This window comes from Haliotis rufescens, unplaced genomic scaffold (genome assembly GCF_023055435.1).
Source record: "Haliotis rufescens isolate VD_foot unplaced genomic scaffold, xgHalRufe1.0.p SCAF_1, whole genome shotgun sequence".
Classification (NCBI taxonomy): domain Eukaryota; kingdom Metazoa; phylum Mollusca; class Gastropoda; order Lepetellida; family Haliotidae; genus Haliotis; species Haliotis rufescens.
Genome location: NW_025963779.1, coordinates 70904296 through 70927144, shown reverse-complemented (window position 1 = coordinate 70927144; position 22849 = coordinate 70904296). Strand labels below are relative to the sequence as shown.

General features: G+C 42.9%; 2 protein-coding genes across 3 annotated transcripts in view; both read right to left on the bottom strand.

The window, feature by feature from the left end:
- LOC124126258 (protein draper-like) overlaps nucleotides 1-10729 on the bottom strand; it is a 35986-nt gene extending 25257 nt beyond the window's left edge. The window contains exons 1-4 of one of the 2 annotated variants that reach the window (XM_048400283.1): nucleotides 10617-10729; nucleotides 10109-10172; nucleotides 9813-9920; nucleotides 3371-5036 (exon numbers count right to left, since the gene is read on the bottom strand). In XM_048400283.1, coding sequence (XP_048256240.1) covers nucleotides 3562-5036; nucleotides 9813-9920; nucleotides 10109-10172; nucleotides 10617-10622 — 1653 coding nt within the window. In that variant the 5' untranslated portion in view covers nucleotides 10623-10729 and the 3' untranslated portion in view covers nucleotides 3371-3561. Of the gene's footprint in view, nucleotides 1-3370; nucleotides 5037-9812; nucleotides 9921-10108; nucleotides 10173-10616 lie in introns of those variants that run through there. The other variant, XM_048400281.1, reaches the window with a different exon arrangement.
- Nucleotides 10730-13925: 3196 nt separating this feature from the next.
- On the bottom strand, nucleotides 13926-21446 carry LOC124126268 (multiple epidermal growth factor-like domains protein 10). The gene is made up of 6 exons (XM_048400289.1): nucleotides 21363-21446; nucleotides 20853-20916; nucleotides 20193-20300; nucleotides 17517-18938; nucleotides 14678-14780; nucleotides 13926-14426 (listed from the first exon to the last, which is right to left on the bottom strand). Exons 1-6 carry the CDS (start codon nucleotides 21366-21368, stop codon nucleotides 14183-14185), a joined length of 1947 nt encoding a protein of 648 aa, XP_048256246.1. The 5' UTR covers nucleotides 21369-21446; the 3' UTR covers nucleotides 13926-14182.
- Between the last annotated feature and the right edge of the window lie 1403 nt (nucleotides 21447-22849).

The window sequence follows — 22849 nt, the reverse complement described above, 5'->3', positions numbered from 1 at the left end:
TAACTCATTTTAACTTAATTCAACGATTTTATAGCGATATTGAAATATTTCGCCCATGGGCGAGAAAAAGGCTTGGCCCATGGGCGAGAATATTTTCCTTTACACAAAACTCATGTTTTTGTTTGGCAAATACTTAACTTGTTTTCCTTCAAGTATCATGACACAAAATTTAACTCATTTTAGCTTAATTCAACGATTTTATAGCGATATTGAAATATTTCGCCCATTGGCGAGAAAAAGGTTTGGCCCATGGGCGAGAATATTTTCCTTTACACAAAAATCATGTTATTTCCCATTTTAGGACATGTGCGAATGCTTATGCGAGCAGTGCCTCAACGCTTTTTTAATTATCGTCACTGCATTGTAACTGCGTTGCGTGACATGAAACTCTCTGACGTCATCCATGAAGTGACCCTGAGGGAAATACATAAATGAGCACGTTCTCATCTATTTGCAGTAAACATATCACACCAACATGCACATATTGTATTGTTTCCTAATGAATAAACTATTAACCTAGATGTGTAGCTAAAATGTATTTAATATTCTAACCACATTACTTAACCGAAACTGTTAACATGGTCAACGATTTCCCAATATTAACAAGTGCTAGCGCAATAAAATGCACACGTCATTTTTCATTCGTACAGTTACATTATGTAACAAAGATTTTAGAAATACCTATCTGATAAAACGTTAAGTACATGCAGACGTTATGTATAAATGCTTGTTGCCCATCATCTTAATACTTCCTCAGTATATTCCTAAATAAATTAACTCAAATGTACATTATTTTACCTCTAAACACTATCTGAACTGGAGTTACTTTTGGTCTCTTAATGTTTACGTGTATATGTTATAGTTTTCGTCAATATAAATGTTTCATGCAAAGAAGTGGTGCCAAAATATCAAAAAACCATATCTGTTTTCAAATAATATCAAAATATACTTCATTTTATTAGCCTCGTCACTATAAAGCCAAACCCGTTATAGAGCCTGATGATTGCTGTGACAATGCATGATCTCTCGACGTACCACGATGGATACAGTGAGTGAGTGAGTGAGTATGGTTTTACGCCGCTTTAAGCAATATTCCAGCAATATCACGGCGGGGGATGCCATGAAAGGGCTTCACACATTGTACCCATGTCGGGAATCGAACCCAGGTCTTCGGCGTGACGAGCGAACGCTTTAACCAATGGGCTACCCGACCGCCCCCACGATAGATACAAGAAACTACTGTCTTGATCTACTGTTTTGGTTCCGCTCTCGCTCATTACATCTTGTTTGCATAAATCCTAATTAGTTTAATACAAGCCATACCTGCATTTGGTCAACATTTAAAGTTAAAGGGAAAAGTGGAAAATGTGACGTCACGATGTGCAGATCAATACTAATCTTTACTAACAGTTTATTTTAAGTACATGGAGGGTTAACGCTTTCTACTGACTATCGAGCATATTCATGTACTGAGAACAGATAGGAATATTTTATTATTGGTCGTTTAAACATTTTGTATGACAGTCGGCGTGCCGAGCTCTAGTGTGTCAATCCTTCTATCTATATAAGGTATCTATGGTTCTCACGTTTCACACAGGAACCAAAGGTTCTGTTGCATTTTGGACAGTGGCCAGGGCAGGTACTGGCACAGTAGTCGCCCCACATGCCATCTTCACATCCAACTGTACAGGACAGTACAGTTCTGTTAGCGCTATCCATTTGACAGCTACTATTCCTGCAGTTGCTGCTACATGTGTGATTACAGTGTGGACCATGCAGTGCATCTATGCAACCGTTTGAACATCTGCCAGTGAAGTCATCACACGTAGTCCCGCTACACCCTGGTGGACATGGAGTATCACACTCTGCCTTGTACCATCCAGTGTTACAACCGTAAACACAGGTTCCGTTACTTGGAAAACACGATGAGACATCATTTTGCCACAAACAATTTCTGCTGCAATTGAACCGACATTCTCGTCCATACAAGCTTGGTTTACAACCGGCCATGCAGAACCCATCTGTGATATTACACCTCCCATCCAGGCAACCGTCACACTCTTTCTCACACGTGTTTCCGAAATAACCAGGCTCACATGGTGTGCAGTTACTGGCATTCTGCTGACATTCAACACAATGTGGAGGACATGACATGTTACAGTGTGTCCCTCTGAATCCCTCCCTACAAGATAGACACGATCCACCGTCTCTGTTGCATGTATCATCAGAACAGTTGTCCGGACATGTGTCACTACACGTGGCTCCATACCAGCCCGATACACAACCATAGTCACATTCCCCAGAGGTCTGACTACAACTTGTATTAAGGCACTTTACATTGCTATCTCTGTTACACTGTCTCGTGGCACAGTTTTTGTTGCATTGGTCGCCATGAAACCCACCCAAGCACGCCATGCATGTTCCGTTCTGATGACAATTTAAATGTTCACAGTTGTAACTGCAGGGGGTGTTGCATTTCAAACCGTGCCATCCACTGTTGCAACCTTTCAAACATGTACCTATTCTTGAACAAGATTGATTAACACATTCTCCACATTTTTTATCACATTTTGGTCCGAAGTATCCTTCCTTACAACCATCAACACAGATTCCAGAGGAATTACATGTCTTGAATCTACAGTTGGCAAGGCAGCGTCGTTCACATGCACCTCCACAGAGGCCTGGTCTACAACCACACAGACAGGTTCCAGTTGTTCGGTGACAGTTTGAGGATGTATTTATGCAGTTATTACAGTTGGCACATGTCTCTTCACAGGATCTGGTATACCTGTCCCGTTTACAGTTTTCACATTCTCCAGACAGTGGGTTACAATAATGATTCACTGGCTTAAGGGCCTGTCACACCTAGCCGATTTGGGTCGCCGGAGCTATACCAGAGCACAAATTTGGCGATTTTCGGGGATAGGTACAAGTACGGCAGCGCAACGATATCACGTATAAGAACCGGCTCTCCGGTGGCCTCAATGTGTACAGTACTGGTACCGATGTGATACCGTAGTACTACCGAATACCACCGAAGTAGTACCGATGCGCCGCCGATGTGAAACCGGAGTTCCACCGTCACACCGTTGTCCTTCCGATGTACACATAGTAGCACATCGGTAGTGCGTCGGCAGCGCAACTGTATCACTCCGCTATAGCTCCGGTCAACGATGGTACATCGGTATAACATCAGCGGCGCATCGGTAACACTAAGTTGACAGAAAAGTGGTATTCTGTAGCACATCGGCTCTTACATCGGTAGGACAAAGGTAGAACAACGGGAACGCCGGTACTACATCGGTATTGCTACTATCAATTTTGATTTTTCAAGTGCTTTCTCGCCGGAGCTCCGCCGATTTTCTCGCCATTGTTAAATATTTGCTCCGGTTTAGTCCCGGCGAGGTACATCGGTAGTGTGATACAGGCCCTTTAGCTTAAATGACAAATTACAGACGCAGAGATGACAATATGGGTCCATCTGGGCCTAATTGTCGATGACTTAAAATAAACGGGACAATATCCTGAATGTAAATTTTAAACCTTTTCAGAAATGATCGATCAGTAGCTTGAACAACTAAGACTTGACTCTAATATCAGCACATCAATCTTCTTACCTTTGCACAGGTGACCGTGCCAGCCTTCCACACAAGTAACACAGTCGCCGGTGTTCTGCTCACAGGTATCACATCTCGATGGACATGTTGAAGAACAGCTCTGGCCATAGTAGCCATTCTGACACCCCGTACATAAGCCCGTCGCGTTACATCGGGACATCAGACAGCGACATGACTGATTACAGTGTGGACCATACAGTGCATCTGTGCAACCATTTGAACATCTGCCAGTGAAGTCATCACACGTAGTCCCGCTACACCCTGGTGGACATGGAATATCACACTCTGCCTTGTACCATCCAGTGTTACAACCGTAAACACAGGTTCCGTTGCTTTGAAAACACGATGAGACTTCATTTTGCCTCAAACAATTTCTGCTGCAATTAAACTGGCATTCTCGTCCATACAAGCTTGGTTTACAACCGGCTATGCAGAACCCATCTGTGATGTTACACCTCCCATCCAGGCAACCGTCGCACTCTTTTTCACACGTGTTTCCAAAATAACCAGGTTCACATGATGTGCAGTTACTGGCATTCTGCTGACATTCAACACAATCTGGAGGACATGACATGTTACAGTGTGTCCCTCTGAACCCCTCCCTACAAGATAGACACGATCCACCGTCTCTGTTGCATGTATCATCAGAACAGTTGTCCGGACATGTGTCACTACACGTGGCTCCATACCAGCCCGTTACACAACCATAGTCACATTCCCCAGAGGTCTGACTACAACTTGTATTAAGGCACTTTACATTGCTATCTCTGTTACACTGTCTCGTGGCACATCCAGCAGAACAGTTTTTGTTGCATTGGTCGCCATGAAACCCACCCAAGCACGCCATGCACGTTCCGTTATGATCACAATTTGCAAGTTCACAGTTGTAACTGCAGGGGGTGTTGCATTTCAAACCGTGCCATCCACTGTTGCAACCTTTCAAACATGTGCCTATTCTTGCACAAGATTGATTAACACATTCTCCACATTTTTCATCACATTTTGGTCCGAAGTATCCTTTCTTACAACCATCAACACAGATTCCAGAGGAATTACATGTCTTGAATCTACAGTTGTCAGGGCAGCGTTGTTCACATGTACCTCCACTGAAGCCTTGTCTACAACCACACAGACAGGTTCCAGTTGTTCGGTGACAGTTTGAGGATGTATTTGTACAGTTATTACAGTTGGCACATGTCTCTTCACAGGACTTGGTATACCTGTCCCGTTTACAGTTTTCACATTCTCCAGACAGTGGGTGGCATGTACCACCCGAACACCATTTGTTGCACTGATGTTTACACTTTGATCCCCATCTGCCTGGTATGATACATGGACAACTTCCCTTGTTTTCAGCAGGCAGCCCGTCCAAGCATTGTGCACAAGTGGTGCCATTCCAGTACATACCAGGTCGACAGTCTGCAAAATAGAAGAACGTTATTTTCGTGGCATTAAGCCAATGAATTCTAAAGTTCATTGATCATATTGTTGGAGTTTATACACGATGTTATTGTATTTGAGTAAGAGTTTGTCAAGTGCAGTTGTGTTAACCCCCGTCCGAACGTTTATAAACGATTTGGGCTGCAAAAACCAGCCTCCGAACTAGTTCATACTTACAGAATATTTCATCTGGGATTGTTAGCATATAAATTATATCAATCGGAATGAAGTATAGTTGGTGATTAAAAAAGTAAACAGTAAACAGTGATGAAATAAATTTGATAAAAGCTTTAGAGTTTTGCAATTTCATGGTTGTCAATCTAGTTTAAAGAAAACTCGAACGCTGAATTAACTGTTGTTTTCACTTTACGTAAACAAAGTATCAAGCAAGGTTTTCATCCCACACATTTAATGGTATTGATAGCTGATCATGTGAGCATATTATGAAATGGTATGTCGGGGTCACACAAGTGAATGAGTGAGTATGGTTTTACGCCGCTTTTAGCAATAATCCAGCAATATCATGGCGGGAGACACCAGAAATGGGCTTCACACATTGTACCCGTGTCGGGAATCGAACACAGGACTTCAAAGCACTTAGTTACTTTTGAAAAAGGTAGGTGTGAATTGAAACGAAATGTGATGTAATGAGAATAGGTGCTCCTTTAACACTGTGTTGTCATAATTTACTGTTTTGAAACTCAACAAACAAAAATATCCAATCTAACAGTGTGATGCAAAGGATTCTACGGAATTTTACGAGCTAAATTTAAGTTCCAGCAAAATCCACTGACACATAAAATACGTTAATCATTAGGAGTAAAACAGATGTTTTATTAATCGTGGGAAAAGAGTCAATTGTGAATGAACGACGTTACGTTAAGCTTTATGACGTCATCATGTCTGTCGAAGAGATCCAAATCGAACCCAAGTCGTAGAAGTATACCACTTCGGAGAAACCTATAAGTTCTTGTCTGTGGCCAACAGACCCACGATCATAATCGTGAAGAATACCGGAATGGAACCCAGTGAGACACTAATGAACTCGACAGATATTTACATGAAATGTGGACACTGTCGCAAGTACAAAGAAGTACAGCAATGTTACCTTCCTCATTCTTATACTTATACTGACTTGCTAAATGTCAGTTATCATAATCGAAATCAAACAGTAATTGCATGTAACATCAACCACGTATCAGTGCACTCAAAAATAGAATCAGCCGGCCAAATATATGCATACGTAAATGAATTAAAAATAATCCGTAGTTTTCCGTAATACTCCATCAAAATGCATATTAAGACTTAATGACTTAAAATGAAAATAAACTGATGAGCAAAAGATTACATACCTCAGTTGATTTTATTATATTTTGATTTTCAAGTAAACTTATCTTAAGCTACCAATATTATATTATTCTGGCGATTAGTCTGCACTCACAAAATATTACATGTTTATATTTTGTAAAATATGATTTGATTTAACACTTCTAAATATTCTATACGCCACGAGTGAAAATATCTGTTTTTCTCCCGTCACGAGATGAGAGAAACTGGATATTTTACTCATGGAATATCCCATTTATTTGATACTTTTTATGTGGTTGTCTACCAGAAAATTGGTATTTCTTTACAAATGTAAATCCTTGAAAAGCAAATTTCCCTACCTAACACACAGGGACGGTTTATCACCCCTTGTTTTTGCGACTTAAAAAGAAGTTTCGTGTTTGCAAAATCTTAAAAAAAATTTACATTTAGTACTAACTACTAAATGACTTTATCGCGCGTATCCAAACCATGGGCTAATTACGTCTGTAACCCAATCACCCCTCGTAACTCAATCACCCCGGCCACCACTCGGCACCGTGCCCGGGGAATAATCCCGCGCAAGCATCATCCCGCCCTTTGTTAGTCCGTCATTCGCGAGCAGCCCTTCCCCAAGTACACACGTGTGTCACTGTATCTAATCGCTTTAGGCGCTACTGGCACGATGCCAGGGATCCACGAAAGATCGAGGGGATGCGGAAGAATATCAACCGCCGACTGACCAACCGAGTCAAAGAGCTCGGCGGTACAACAGTGCCACATCCCCAGATCCTGGCATCAGACAAGACATGGTACGCCTGGGAGGGCGTCCACCTCAGTGATAAAGGACTGTGTGTGTTTACGGACAATTTATTGCATGCCCTGGCGCTCGTTTTGCGCCAGTAAGGATATTATCTCCACAGGTTAGTGTTTCCTTTCAGTACATAGGCAAGCCGGGCAACAATGCTATCTCCGCGTATCGCGTGGCCGTGGGTGTGGGGTAGCACTCTGGTGCTTTGTGGCGGGGTTCTTGTGGGCTACACTGCTTGTAACAAATTAACTTGCTTCCAAATTAATACTCGTGCTTAAGGCTACCTGCTTTTCAGCGGGAACCTTTCCGGGGTTACCTGCTTCTCAGTGGGAACCTTGTCTTTCCCGACTTTTCAGCCGGGGAATCGTAGAATAACATACGTTGGGGCAAACAGTTGCCACGTATATGGGCCCGGCGGCGGAAGTCGTCTTGTCAAGCGGTAGCTGACAGTTGGGTCCGCGGCGGGAGCCGCACAATGGTTTTGCTAATGGGGCCGGGCAGTGGGATCTGCTTTGGCCGGCTACCTGGGGCTGGGCAGCGGTAGTCTGACTTAGGCCAGCAGCGTGGAGCTGCTTTTGGCAACGTGGGAGTTGCCAAGCAATGGTAGCGTTTAAATATGCTACCGTGGGGGCCGGACAGCGGGAGCAGTCTCAGGCCAGCAGCGCTAGCTGCAATCGCCGTCGGCCACGCGCGTGGCCATGGCAACGGTAGCATTTGTGGTATATACAATTAGCAGCTAAGTAGCCCACTAGTACCTGCACACCCTCGGCCATTTAACCCAATCTCATCTTCTGTTTTATTACAGGCACGGGCATCCACGGCTCGGTGGCCCGTGCCTCTCCTTGGCATATCGCGGAATAATTACATTTAGTACTAACTACTAAATGACTTTATCGCGCGTATCCAAACCATGGGCTAATTACGTCTGTAACCCAATCACCCCTCGTAACTCCATCACCCCGGGCCACCACTCGGCACCGTGCCCGGGGAATAATCCCGCGCAAGCATCATCCCGCCCTTTGTTAGTCCGTCATTCGCGAGCAGCCCTTCCCCAAGTACACACGTGTGTCACTGTATCTAATCGCTTTCCCACCCACCCACCCACCCAGCTTGCCACTCCTTTTTCTTTCCTTTTTCAGCCTGACGTGTCCTCTTCACCTGGAATGCTAATCACTTCTTTTCTTCAGCGTCTATTCTATTACAGGTACCAGCAGAGCAGATTGTATATATGTAAATAAACCTGTACATATCTAAAATAGGTTTTCAGAGCACTTGTATATATGTACATACTTTTAAACGATTCTGATATATGTAAATAAACATGACTTCTTAATAGCTGTATATCTGTATATATGCAATACCTGTCTCAACAATAAACTATGTCGAGGTGTGCGGGGTTCTTGTGGGCTACACTGCTAGTAACAAATTAACTTGCTTCCAAATTAATACTCGTGCTTAAGGCTACCTGCTTTTCAGCGGGAACCTTTCCGGGGTTACCTGCTTCTCAGTGGGAACCTTGTCTTTCCCGACTTTTCAGCCGGGGAATCGTAGAATAACATACGTTGGGGCAAACAGTTGCCACGTATATGGGCCCGGCGGCGGAAGTCGTCTTGTCAAGCGGTAGCTGACAGTTGGGTCCGCGGCGGGAGCCGCACAATGGTTTTGCTAATGGGGCCGGGCAGTGGGATCTGCTTTGGCCGGCTACCTGGGGCCGGGCAGCGGTAGTCTGACTTAGGCCAGCAGCGTGGAGCTGCTTTTGGAGTTGCCAAGCAATGGTAGCGTTTAAATATGCTACCGTGGGGGCCGGACAGCGGGAGCAGTCTCAGGCATAATCAACTTTAACAAAAAAAATTCTTGAACACTAGGAGAACGCTGTTGGAAGCGAAAGAATACACGCTTGTCAAGTAATAAAAATGTCGCTCTGCAAAACGAACAGTCTCGATTGACGAATCAAATGAGAAATTTACAGTTTATAAGGAAACATTTTCGAGAGAATAACAAACAGCAAGAAGTGATATGAACTTCATAAACGACCGTCTGTATTTTGCCTTGTCAATGTGGACCTAACGTAAAAAAGAACGTCAGAAGTTAGTATACGGGCTAGTCACTTACGACAAAGGGAGACAATTTAGGGGGAGGCAGCTCTCGTATGACAATGGTTCCGTCAAAGTGTTATGTTCACTACAGTGAAATATCAAGTGTTGTGTTCACAGCAATTATAATATCACTTTTCTCAACCTCGGAAAACTCAGTCTTTCACACTGAAGTATATAATAAAAAGTTACATTCGTTAAATACACAACTGCTGATGGATATCTTAGACATCATAACTTAGAAAATCCATATATTTGCTTTCATCGGCACACATTTATATTTCAAACATGGTACTGGTCATGTGGTTGCAAATATATTTCTACTCCAGTCTTCATTGGACCAATTTAGGTTAACACCAAAGTACCCAGACAAAGTGTTGCAGGAATGACTGGTTGTTAAATAGACATAATCAAATTAAGCATAATTTCTTTTATGTTTCAGTTACAAGAGCAATCTCGGTATACTTTCTTTTGCCCCTCAGTTTAGTTCAGGTTCGATGTACATTCATATGGCCCCACTACATCAGATAGAAGAAAACATTAAACCTGTGGGGTTGCAGCGTCCACACGTCACCGGGCACGTATCTGCCATACCAGGGTTGTCACAGTTGACGCCTTTACACAAAGCTAATGCATCCTGGCATTTTGAATTGTCTGAAAGATATTAACCAAACAAAGTCATGTGAAAGATATATTTATGTTGAAGACATAAAGAAAACAGTCAGCGTCTGTATCACTTTAACGTTACTGTTATTACTTTGACTTTTGATGTTTCTTTTGTACAATAGGTCCTGGAGACTATAGATGTAGTTTTTGACACAATGACATGCAGAGTGATGTACCTTTAGCAAGACCCGATTCGGCTTCCATCAGTATGCATGCAGACACGAAGAGCACAATACACACCTGAAAGGTAGACTTAAGTTTATTTTACATGATGATTTCAGATGATAATGGCTCATCTCACTACACAGATTGAAGGACGCGACGAGTCACGATAATAAGTCAGGATTAACTAAATGCATTATGCTGGAAATAACAGAGTGAGGTTGTTCAAAGTTGTTCATTTCGCATACTCTGACTACGGACAGTGTATTCATTGCCAGCTTTAACTCATAATGCATTAAGTGAGTGAGTATGGTTTTACGCCGCTCTTAGCAATATTCCACGATATCACGGAGGGCGACACCAGGAATGGGCTTCCCCGGGTCTTCGGAGTGACGATCGAACGCTTTAACCACTAGGCTACCCGACCGCCAACATAATGCAAGAAGGAAGCAATACTTCGCAATCAAGTAATCAGACGTAAGAAGAAACCATATCTTAAGAAGCATAATGTACAGCACCAACCTTCATGTTTTCTGCATATACAGCGTCCTGAGTGCAATATAAGCAACAGAGAAAGAATAACCAGACGCTGTGTGTGTATACTGATTTAAACGTTTCCCTGCACAGAATGCGGAATAGATTTATCACAGAAACTGAAATTATCAACAAGGAAGAAATATGTATGTAGCTATACACATTTTAAGCATGGCATACAAAAAAATTGAAATTTGCTTTCAAGTTTTCAATAACGTTACCGTGTATTTTCACGATGACAGGGATGGGCATGTGACCATATATTCTGACAAATTCTTTTTTAAGTGAACTATTGCAATCATCTGTTATCAATTATCACATACCATAAGTATTCTATGAAAGTAGCAACTGCCTCAAGCTACTATGATACCATAAATTCAATTCAATTATAATACTGTGCTGCCGGAATTGCACAAAATGATGGAGAGCGGAAGTTCAGTGTCTCGATCCCCGGCCGCGTCATAGTAAAAAACGTGAGAAGATGGTACTCGTTGTGACCCTGGCTGCAGCAACTACTGGTCGGCTTGGAGTCTGTATACTGTGTTTGTGTGTTGTGTCTATGTGAAACTGCCGCACGGTATCTTAGTGGGCTAGAATATACACAACACATTAGTCCAGACACACACGCACACGCACACGCACACGCACGGATGGGATATTTGAGACGATATGTGAATTTGTAACATTATGTGAATTTGTAACATTTTGCAAAGAGCTCGTCCCTGGCAGTTCATGTACAATATTCTGTTTTTACTTAGATCTTTGCATAAAGATTCAGAGTGGCAAAAACTATCCACAAGACTGTATGAAATGGCATGACTTCAACGTTCCACTAGTCAACTTTGCCTTTATGTCGTGCAAATTTACAGCAGCTCCAGCCTTGTTTGGTCATATTTACAACATTCAAGTCCCAAATACAGCTTTCAAAAGGTTTTACAGCATATGTATGGAGGACATTATGCAAATTTAACTCATCAGTGAGAAATATGATTTCCATTTTGATGTTCCCGTGTTTTTTTAAAGTGGAGCAGGATAGGTTCTCCATTTCGCGAACACCTGGTCTTATCAATATAAGAATTTATAAATTTGAAGTTTACATGATATACGTCTTTTCCACATGACTGCGGAATTGACCGTGTTCTTGTAATGACGTAAACACTGACGGACTACTTCCACATTCCTGTGGGAACCCCTTACAATTCCGAAGCATGAATACATACAGAAGCGTTTTTTACGTTAATTGAGACCCTTTCGTCTTGAATTAAGAGTTTGACTGCATGATCGTTCACGAATATCCTCGCTGCGACTCATCCTAGTGAACAAATCGAAGAAATGCACATTCAAACTATCATAGCATTGACTCAATCCGTGTCTAGGCTAACAGTGACAGTCTACAGCAGTCTATGAATTTATCTTAGTGTCTATTTGATACATCTTTTGTCCTCTTTAAATGATCACCCAATTGATCAGTGATGACTAAAACATGCAACCGCCACAGGTTCATTAACAACTTCCGAAATCTCCAACGTCACGTTTTCGTGTCGGCCATTTTCGTGTCTTGTAGTTGCTGTAAATGTATAATTATGACCCTCTGCCATTGTGACTGACTTACTGAGGTAGTTCTTAATTAACAGTCCTCATCTCATCCTTTCTCATCTAATGGTGATATAATTTGAATACAAGTGTTCTGTCAGGTGTTTCTGAAGAGCAAGATGTGCATACACACGCTCATGTCTCTCTTTTTGAGGAACTATGTTATTCCGCGATACAGCTGTTTTTGTATAGCTGTCAGTGTAAACATGACGTCACACGTATTTGACCCAAACAATTACAAACGTTATCAAAGCGTTACTTGTGTCACCTAAACATTGCAAACTAAGTTCCAAAACACAACTATGACACCCGGATCAAATTTATCAACATCCAATAACAATTTCTGGTTTGCTTAATTTTTCGCCACGATCAAACACGGGTGTATTCTTTAGTTTGCCCGGCAGTTTAGTGGGTTAGTAGGTTGGTGATTAAAGACTGACAATAACAATACTTAGAGAATATGTCGTGAGAAGACTTTTGTGCTTAAAAGTTGTCTTTCCACCTTAGCATTGATAGATGCAATGGTTATGCTGCATATAGTCGAGTAAGTGAGTCATTGACTTTTACGACACCTTCAGCAATATTCCAACAATATCACTGCGGGGCAACGAGAAATGGATGTCATCCATTGTACCCAGTGGGAATGGAACCCGGGTCTTTGATGAGACGAGTAAGCGCCATATAAACGACAAAAAAATGATACAACAGTTAAGGGAGGAAAACGTATGTAAGTGATGTACACATACGCTTTTGGTCCATAAATCGAAGAAGCGATTTGAAAATGAACTTAACTTTCAAATTAAAAGGCCTATTTCCAGAGGGGTTTATTATCTGCATTTACTCGTAGACCACGTATCATACACAACGTAGGAATTGGCTAAGAGAAAAAAAGAATGACAGTTCTGAATGATGTTAACTGTGAATACATACATACACGTTATTGATATAGTATGCCTTCCTTGTATGTTGATGGTTAACGTGTGTCATCAATATCAACTTCTGTATCTGCATCTAAGACGGACAAAGACAACTAAAAACAAATTTTTGTTGCAGGCATGCTGTTAATTGAAACAAGAAACAATGTATTGAAAATTGATTTTATTGAATTAAAAGCAGTTTCATAAACACAAACAATATGTTTATGTAAACTACTATATGTTGTTACTAAATAAAAACAAATAAAATGGATTTGTTACAGCGCTCAGATGGTGAAATGAGAACTCATTGTTTCTGGTTTATGATCTCCAAGGTCAAGCTCAGAAGAACCTATGGCGATAAGCCAAACTACTGCTTAACTTGCAACTGTACAGAGTTTAGGGGATCAGCACATACAGCTTGACTGCCCAACGTTATACCTTACACATATATGGGGAGATGGAAGCAAAGTTTTGCACCTTATAAGCAATGTATAGATATATACAGGCTCGTGGTCCAATACATTCGTGGTGAGAACTGAAGGTGGTGAGGTGAAATGGGATTTAATGTCGCGTCCAAGATTATTGCACTTATATAGCGACGTGCATACAGGTGTGTGAGTATGGCTGCTTGTACTAGTCCGGACTGATGCCGGTTTATTGTGCTAGCTCATTGAGATACCATGTTGCAGTTAAACATGATTACCCCACTCAGCCACAGTACATCAGTCCTTGTTTTAACCCATTAAAGCCGAGCGCCGAGCCGAGCCGAGCCGAGCCGAGCCGAGCCGTACAAGTACCATCTTTTAACGTCTTTGGGTATGACGCGGCCGGTGATCGAACCCCGGACCTTCCGCTCTCCGGTCTCATAAGGCTATGATTGAATTCCTCCGACTTGATAGAACAGGTAACAGAGTATGTTAAACATCTGCCCTATGCGTTTACTATAGTCAACGCCGGTTTCATTATGTGGTAGGCAAAAGACGGAACGTCAAATAGAAAGTTTTAACTCAACACAAAACTCAAAGTATGAAACAGATAGAATAATTAGACCCCTGTCACCCGGACATTATCAAGCGACGGCGGCAGAGCTGTGTACCCGGAAGTACGTGAAGTTGAAGGTGTAAGCGCCTCATATACTCCCAGGGAATCGTCTGGAATAGTTTCATAGTGAGATTGTCCACTTTCACCGTCCTCGCTGAACTCTTGGAGTGAAATGTCATCCGAAACAAGATGGTCAGTTCGGACAGGGGAGAGATAAATGCCCCTGAGAGATCCAGTGCACTTTTTTCTGGAACATAAAATTCATTAATTAGCTATTCAAGTCACGATCAAGTATTTGTTAATGAAAACTATGATCTACTGTCAATAAAGGAAGACACTTTATTCCTAACAAGCTATGATATTGACCATGTTGAAACATTAATATTTTTTTTAGCATACATTTCAATGCATTCTAAGTCTATACCTGCAGATACTTAGGTTACTTATTCTTCATGCACTGCTGGACATTCTTGTATATAAGAACAAAGGATGTATTACCTGATGATAATGAAGGCCACTACAATTCCAACACCAAAGAGGACAACTCCAATGCATGTTGACATAACACGGACCCGATGACGAAGTGACTGCACGTATGACACTGCAAAAGTGGAACATTCATGTAGCTAAACAAACTAGTAAGGGTACATAATTCACCAACTGTTAATATATAGATCAACATGTTTCGGAATATGACAATATCATTCAGCTCTGTTAAAATGGAATTATGAACAGAAGAGACTTAAGTTCAATGTGTCGATAAAGGATTGAAGCTGGAGATGGGAGTAGGGGTTGGAGTGGGGATGAGGGTGAAGGTGAGGATGAGGATGAGGGTGAGGTTGCAGATGCGGATGCGGATGCGGATGCGGATGAGGGTGAAGTTGAGGGTGAGAGTGGGGTTGAGGTGAGGGTGGGGTTGAGGGTAAAGGTGAGAGTGGGGTTGAGGTTGAGGTTGAGGGTGGAGTTGAGGGTGAAGGTGAAGGTGAGAACGAAGCGAGGGCGAGGGTGAGGGTGAGGATTAGTGTTTAGGGCGAGGATGAGAGATGGGGTGAGGGTGAGGGTGAGGATTAGTGTTGAGGGCGAGGTCGAGAGATGGGGTGAGGGTGAGGGTGGGAGATGGGTTGAGGGTGAGGGTGAGGATTAGTGTTGAGGGCGAGGGTGAGAGATGGGGTGAGGGTGAGGGTGAGGTTGGGAGAATGGTTTAGGGTGAGGGTGAGGATTAGTGTTGAGGGCGAGGTCGAGAGATGGGGTGAGGGTGAGGGTGAGAGATGGGGTGAGGGTGAGGGTGAGGATTAGTGTTGAGGGCAAGGTCGAGAGATGGGGTGAGGGCGAGGGTAAGAGATGGGGTGAGGGTGAGGGTGAGGATTAGTGTTGAGGGCGAGGGTGAGAGATGGGTTGAGGGTGAGGGTGAGGATTAGTGTTGAGGGCGAGGTCGAGAGATGGGGTGAGGTTGAGGGTGAGGATTAATCTTGAGGGCGAGGGTGAGAGATGGGGTGAGGTTGAGGGTGAGGGTGGGAGGTGGGTTTAGGGTGAGGGTGAGGATTAGTGTTGAGGGCGAGGGTGAGAGATGGGGTGAGGGTGAGGGTTAGTGTTGAGGGCGAGGTCGAGAGATGGGGTGAGGGTGAGGGTGAGAGATGGGGTGAGGGTGAGGGTGAGGGTGAGGATTAGTGTTGAGGGCGAGGTCGAGAGATGGGGTGAGGGCGAGGGTAAGAGATGGGGTGAGGGTGAGGGTGAGGGTGAGGGTGGGAGATGGGTTTAGGGAGAGGGTGAGGGTGGGAGATGGGTTGAGGGTGAGGGTGAGGATTAGTGTTGAGGACGAGGGTGAGAGATGGGGTGAGGGTGAGAGTGAGGGTGGGAGATGGGTTGAGGGTGCGGGTGAGGATTAGTGTTGAGGGCGAGGGTGAGAGATGAGGGTGAGAGTGAGGATTAGTGTTGAGGGCGAGGTCGAGAGATGGGGTGAGGTTGAGGGTGGGATATGGGTTGAGGGTTAGGGTGAGGATTAGTGTTGAGGGCGAGGGTGAGAGATGGGGTGAGGGTGAGGGTGGGAGATGGGTTTAGGGTGAGGGTGAGGATTAGTGTTGAGGGCGAGGGTGAGAGATGGGGTGAGGGTGAGGGTGAGGATTAGTGTTGAGGGCGAGGTCGAGAGATGGGGTGAGGGTGAGGGTGGGAGATTGGTTGAGGGTGAGAGTGAGGATTAGTGTTGAGGGCGAGGGTGAGAGATGGGGAGAGGGTGAGGGTGAGGGTGAGAGATGGGGTGAGGGTGAGGATTAGTGTTGAGGGCGAGGGTGAGAGATGGGGTGAGTGTGAGGGTGAGGGTGGGAGATGGGTTTAAGGTGAGGGTGAGGGTGAGTGTTGAGGTTGAAGAGGGAATGGGAGAAGTTATCTAAGGAGTCGCAAACCTATGAACGTGGATTCGAATAACGGTTCACTCTACTAATGTTTTGTAGGTTTCGGATGTTCATGGGTTTCACCACTGTGGAAAACGTCTAAGACCCGCATCACTTCAGTACTATAAGGACATACTGCTGACATGTCCTTATATGTCTGAAGCGAGGGTGAGCCTGATTCACTGGCTTAAGGGCCTGTCACACCTAGCCGATTTGGGTCGCCGGAGCTATACCAGAGCACAAATTTGCGATTTTCGGGGATCGGTACTAGTACGGCAGCGCAACGATATCACATCGCTAAGAACAGGCTCTCCGGTGGCTTCAATGTGTACCGTACTGGTACCGATGTGATACCGTAGTACTACCGAATATCACCGAAGTAGTACCGATGCGCCGCCGATGTGATACCGGAGCTCCACCGTCACACCGTTGTCCTTCCGATGTACACATAGTAGCACATCGGTAGTGCATCGGCAGCGCAACTGTATCACTCCGCTATAGCTCCGGTCAACGGCGGTACATCGGTATAACATCGGCGGCGCATCGGTAACACTAAGGTGACAGAAACGTGTTATTCTGTACATCCTTACATCGGTAGGACAACTGTAGAACAACGGTATCACAACGGGAACGCCGGTACTACATCGGTATTGCTACTATCAATTTTGATTTTTCAAGTGCTTTCTCGCCGGAGCTCCGCCGATTTTCTCGCCGTTGTTAATTTTTTGCTCCGGTTTAGTCCCGGCGAGGTACATCGGTAGTGTGTGACAGGCCCTTTAGCTTAAATGACAAATTACAGACGCAGAGATGACAATATGGGTCCATCGGGCGGTGACTTAAATAAACGGGACAATATCCTGAATGTAAATTTTAAACCTTTTCAGAAATGATCGATCAGTAGCTTGAACAACTAAGAATTGACTCCAATATCAGCACATCACTCTTCTTACCTTTGCACAGTTGACCGTGCCAGCCTTCCACACAGGTAACACAGTCGCCGGTGTACTGCTCACAGGTATCACATCTCGATTGACATGTTGAAGAACAGCTCTGGCCATAGTAGCCATTCTGACACCCCGTACATGAGCCCGTCGCGTTACATCGGGACATCAGACAGCGACATAACTGATCACAGTGTGGACCATACAGTGCGTCTGTGCAACCATTTGAACATCTGCCAGTGAAGTTATCACACGTAGTCCCGCTACACCCTGGGGGACATGGAGTATCACACTCTGCCTTGTACCATCCAGTGTTACAACCGTAAACACAGGTTCCGTTACTTGGAAAACACAACGAGGCACCATTTTGCCTCAAACAATTTCTGCTGCAGGTGTAGTGACATTCGCGTCCATACAAGCTTGGTTTACAGCCGGCTATGCACAACCCATCTGAGATCTTACACCTCCCATCCAGGCAACCGTCGCACTCTTTTTTACACGTGTTTCCAAAATAACCAGGTTCACATGATGTGCAGTTACTGGCATTCTGCTGACATTCAACACAATCTGGAGGACATGACATGTTACAGTGTGTTCCTCTGAATCCCTCCCTACAAGATAGACACGATCCACCATCTCTGTTGCATGTGCCAGCAGAACAGTTGTCCGGACATGTGTCACTACACGCGGCTCCATACCAGCCCGTTACACAACCATAGTCACATTCCCCAGAGGTCTGACTACAACTTGTATTAAGGCACTTTACATTGCTATCTCTGTTACACTGTCTCGTGGCACATCCAGCAGAACAGTTTTTGTTGCATTGGTCGCCATGAAACCCACCCATGCACGCCATGCACGTTCCGTTCTGATGGCAGTTTGAATGTTCACAGTTGTAACTGCAGCGGGTTTTGCATTTCAAACCGTGCCATCCACTGTTGCAACCTTTCAAACATGTACCTATTCTTGAACAAGATTGATTAACACATTCTCCACAGTTTTCATCACATTTTGGTCCGAAGTATCCTTCCTTACAACCATGAACACAGATTCCAGAGGAATTACATGTCTTGAATCTACAGTTGTCAAGGCACTGTAGTTCACATGTACCTCCATAGAGGCCTGGTCTACATCCACACAGACAGGTTCCAGTTGTTCGGTGACAGTTTGAGGATGTATTTGTACAGTTATTACAGTTGGCATCACATGTGTTATCACAGGACTTGCCATACCTGTCCCGTTTACAGTTTTCACATTCTCCAGACAGTGGGTGGCATGTACCACCCGAACACCCTTTGTTGCACTGATGTTCACACTTTGATCCCCATCTGCCTGGTATGATACATGGACAACTTCCCTTGTTTTCAGCAGGCAGCCCGTCCAAGCATTGTGCACAAGTGGTGCCATTCCAGTACATACCAGGTCCACAGTCTACAAAATAGAAGAATGTTATTTTCGTGGTATTAAGCCAATTAAATCTAAAGTTCATTGATAATGTTGTTAGATTTTATACACGATGTTGTATTTGAGTAAGAGTATGCCAAGTGCAGTTGTGTTAACCTCCGTCCGAACGATTTGGGCTGCAAAAACCACCCTTCGAACAAGTCACAGAATATTCCCCTCTTCGTACCGTTAGCATATATTCCAAATGAAGTATAGTTGGTGATTAAAAAAGTAAACAGTAAACAGTGATGAAATACATTTGATAATTTTTTTTAGAGCTTTGACATGTCATGGTTGTTAATGTAGTTTAAAGACAACTCGAACGTTGAATTAACTGTTGTTTTCACTTTTGGTAAACAAATAGTATCAAGCATGATGTTCATCCAACACATTTAATGGTATTGATAGCTGATGATGTGATCAATTTAAATATGATTATAAACATAATCAACTTTAACAAAAAATATTCTTGAAAACTAGGAGACCGCTGTTGGAAGCGAAAGAATACACTCTTGTCAAGTAATAAAATTGTCCCTTTGCAAAACGAACAGTCTCGATTGACAAGGAAACATTTCCGAGAGAATAACAAACAGCAAGAAGTGACATTAGCTCCATAAACGATCGTCTGTCATTATTTTGCCTTGTCAATGTGGACCTCACGTCAAATAGAACGTCAGTAGTTTGTATACGAGCTAGTCACTTACGACGAAGGGAGACATTTAGGGGGAGGCAGCTCTCGTATGACAATGGTTCCGTCAAAGTGTTATGTTCAATGCAGTGAAATATCAAGTGTTGAGTTCACTGCTGTGAAATATCAAGTGTTATGTTCACTGCAATGAAAAAAAACACTTTTCTCAACTTCGGAAACCTCAGTCTTTCACATTGAAGTATATAGTAAAAGTTACATTCGTTAAATACACAACTGCTGATGGATATCTTAGACATCATATCTTAGAAAATCAATATATTTGCTTTCATCGGCAAACATTTATATTTCAAACATGGTACTGGTCATGTGGTTGCAAATATATTTCTTACCCCAGTCTACATTGAAGCAATTTAGGTTTAAAGCGTTGCAGGAATGAGTGATTGTTAAATAGACATAATCAAATTAAGCATAATTTCTTTCATGTTCCAGTTCCAAGAGCAAACTCAGTATACTTTCTTTTGCCCCTCAGTTTAGTTCAAGGTCGATGTACATTCACATGGCTCTACTACATCAGATAGAAGAAAACATTAAACCTGTGGGGTTGCAGCGTCCACACGTCACCGGGCACGTATCTGCCATTCCAGGGCTGTCACAGTTGACGCCTTTACACCAAGCTAATGCATCCTGGCATTTTGAATTGTCTGAAAGATATTAACCAAACAAAATCATGTGCAAGATATATTGATGTTGAAGTCATAAGGAAAACAGTCAGCGTCTGTATTACTTTAGACCGCCTCCGTAGTCAAGAGGTAGAGCGTCCGCCCGGAGAGCGGAAGGTCCTGGGTTCGATCCCCGGCCACGTCATACCAAAAGACGTTAAAAGATGGTACTTGTTGTTACTCTGTCTGGCGCTCGGCTTTAAGGGCCTAAAACAAGGACTGGTCGGCTCGGAGTCAGTGCACTATGTCTGAGTGGGGTATTCATGTTAAACTACGGCATGGTATCTCAGTGAGCTAGCACTATAAATCGGCATCAGTCAGGACTAGTACAAGCAGCCACACAAACATACACATGTACATGCACGTCGCTATATAAGTGCAATAGTCTTGGACGCGTCGTTAAACCCCATTTCACCTCACCTGTATTACTTTAACGTTACTGTTATGACTTTGCTTTTTGCAGTTTCTACAGGACAATAGATCCTGGAGACTATAGACGTATTTTTTGACACAATGACATGCAGAGTGATGTACCTTTAGCAAGACCGGATTCAGCTTCCACCAGCATGCATGCAGACACGAAGAGCACAACCCACACCTGAAAGGCAGTTTATTTTACATGATTATTTCAGATGATAATGGCTCATCTCACTGCACAGATTGAAGGCCGTGACAAGACACGATAATAAATAACCAGCATCAACCAAACACAATGATGCAATATACTGGAATTAACAGACTAAGGTTGTTCAAAGTTGTTCATTTCGCACACTATGACTACGGGCAGTGTATTCATGGCCAGCTTTAAAGCGTAATGCATTGTGAGTGAATATGGTTTTACGCCGCTCTTAGCAATATACCAGCAATATCACGGCGGGGGACACCAGAAATGGGCTTCCCCGGTCTTCAGGGTGACGATCGAACATTTCAACCACTAGGCTACCCGACCGCCAACATAATGCATGAAGGAAGCAATACTTCGCAATCAAGTAATCAAACGTAAGAAGAAACCATATCTTAAGAATCATAATGTACAGCACCTACCTTCATGTTTTCTGCTTATACAGCGTCCTGAGTGTAATATAAGCAACAGAGAAAGAATCACCATGCGTTGTTTGTGATTTCAAATGTTTCCCTGTACAGAATGCGGAATAGATTTATCACAGAAACAGAAATCATCAACACGGAAGAAATATGGGTTAACCTTTGCTATATTAATTGTCTGTGTTAACCTAATATTTATACATGATACAACCATGTTACTGCTTCTAAAGCATGTATGTATATATACACATTTTAAACATGGCATTAAAAAGTAGATATTTGCTTTCAAGTAATTACAAAAACGCTGACGTATATTGTCACGATGACACGGATGGGCATGTGACCATATATTTCAACTGTTGCAATCATCTGTTATCAATTGTAACATACCACATGTATTCTATGAAAGAGAAAATGTCAAGCATGCATATATACACATTTTAAGCATGCTTTTTAGAAACTGTACAAAATTTACCTCAAATTGTCACTGATGACATGAGTGGGCGTGGTCTACTTACAAATGTAATGATACTCAGAGTCGTGAACTGTTTGCGATCATATTAATTTTACCCCGGGAGCGTTACTGTATTCCACACTGAAAGAAACAAATGCTTTTGTGATAGCATCAAAGTATAATTTTGTCTTAATTTATAAGCAATATTTTTCAAAAACAAAGTGCAAGCTCAAAGGAAACTTTGATTCCTAATTCTGTCAGTAAGTTTCAATCTTTATTGCTGTGCTTGCTGTAAATTACTCTGAAAAAGACCATTTTCATTCATACTAAATACCATCAAACATGCCTCCACTTGCCAAGCCTACTTGTTTTACTACAATAATAACTGCTAGGCTGAACAAAAGAAGCCATGAATATAATTTAAGTTATTTCTCTACATAATGTTTTAACAGAGATTTCTTATCTTTATGGAAAGGGGTTTGTCGCATTTATTAACGTGATTACAAATATATGTCACTCTCCAACTATCGGAGGAAATAAAGAAAATTCATTCATTCATTTATTCCAGCTGGAATATTGCTGACCTCAGCGTTAAGAACACTCAGTCACTCACTCATACACCTTCGGTTTGTCACTTGTACTAAGCACTCATCCCCAAACAGGAATGCCATCACAGACTTGACGTATTATTTGTCCCCACCCACAGCTCTTTATTTCTGTTAATGATGGAATATGTAATGTTTCAACATTTCAGCATGTATCTTAATCATAATTGATCTAAACCATGTGCACTCCACATAAACTGTGTCCAGAAGAGTGATACTGAAGGTACCTTCATGGATACGAGGGTGGCCGAATTCGTGAGTCCGAGTTGTAGTTTGTGTCACCAACGACAATTTGTTTCAATCTTTTTCGTTTCTCTTTTTACACTTTGTCGCGTATTTGAAAAATGTTGTATTGTTGCTAGTCGATTTTTTTACAAAGTATGACAAGAGTGAATGTGTGTCATCGTACACAACGTTTGGGGTGGATT

What these genes read in the sequence shown, in the direction of transcription:
- LOC124126268 (XM_048400289.1), bottom strand. An exon ending in TGGACGCTGCAACCCCACAG is followed by an intron (nt 18,939 to 20,192) that starts GTTTAATGTTTT and finishes TCTATTTTGTAG; the next exon opens with ACTGTGGACCTGGTATGTAC. An exon ending in GCACGGTCAACTGTGCAAAG is followed by an intron (nt 14,781 to 17,516) that starts GTAAGAAGAGTG and finishes CCACTTTTGCAG; the next exon opens with TGTCATACGTGCAGTCACTT.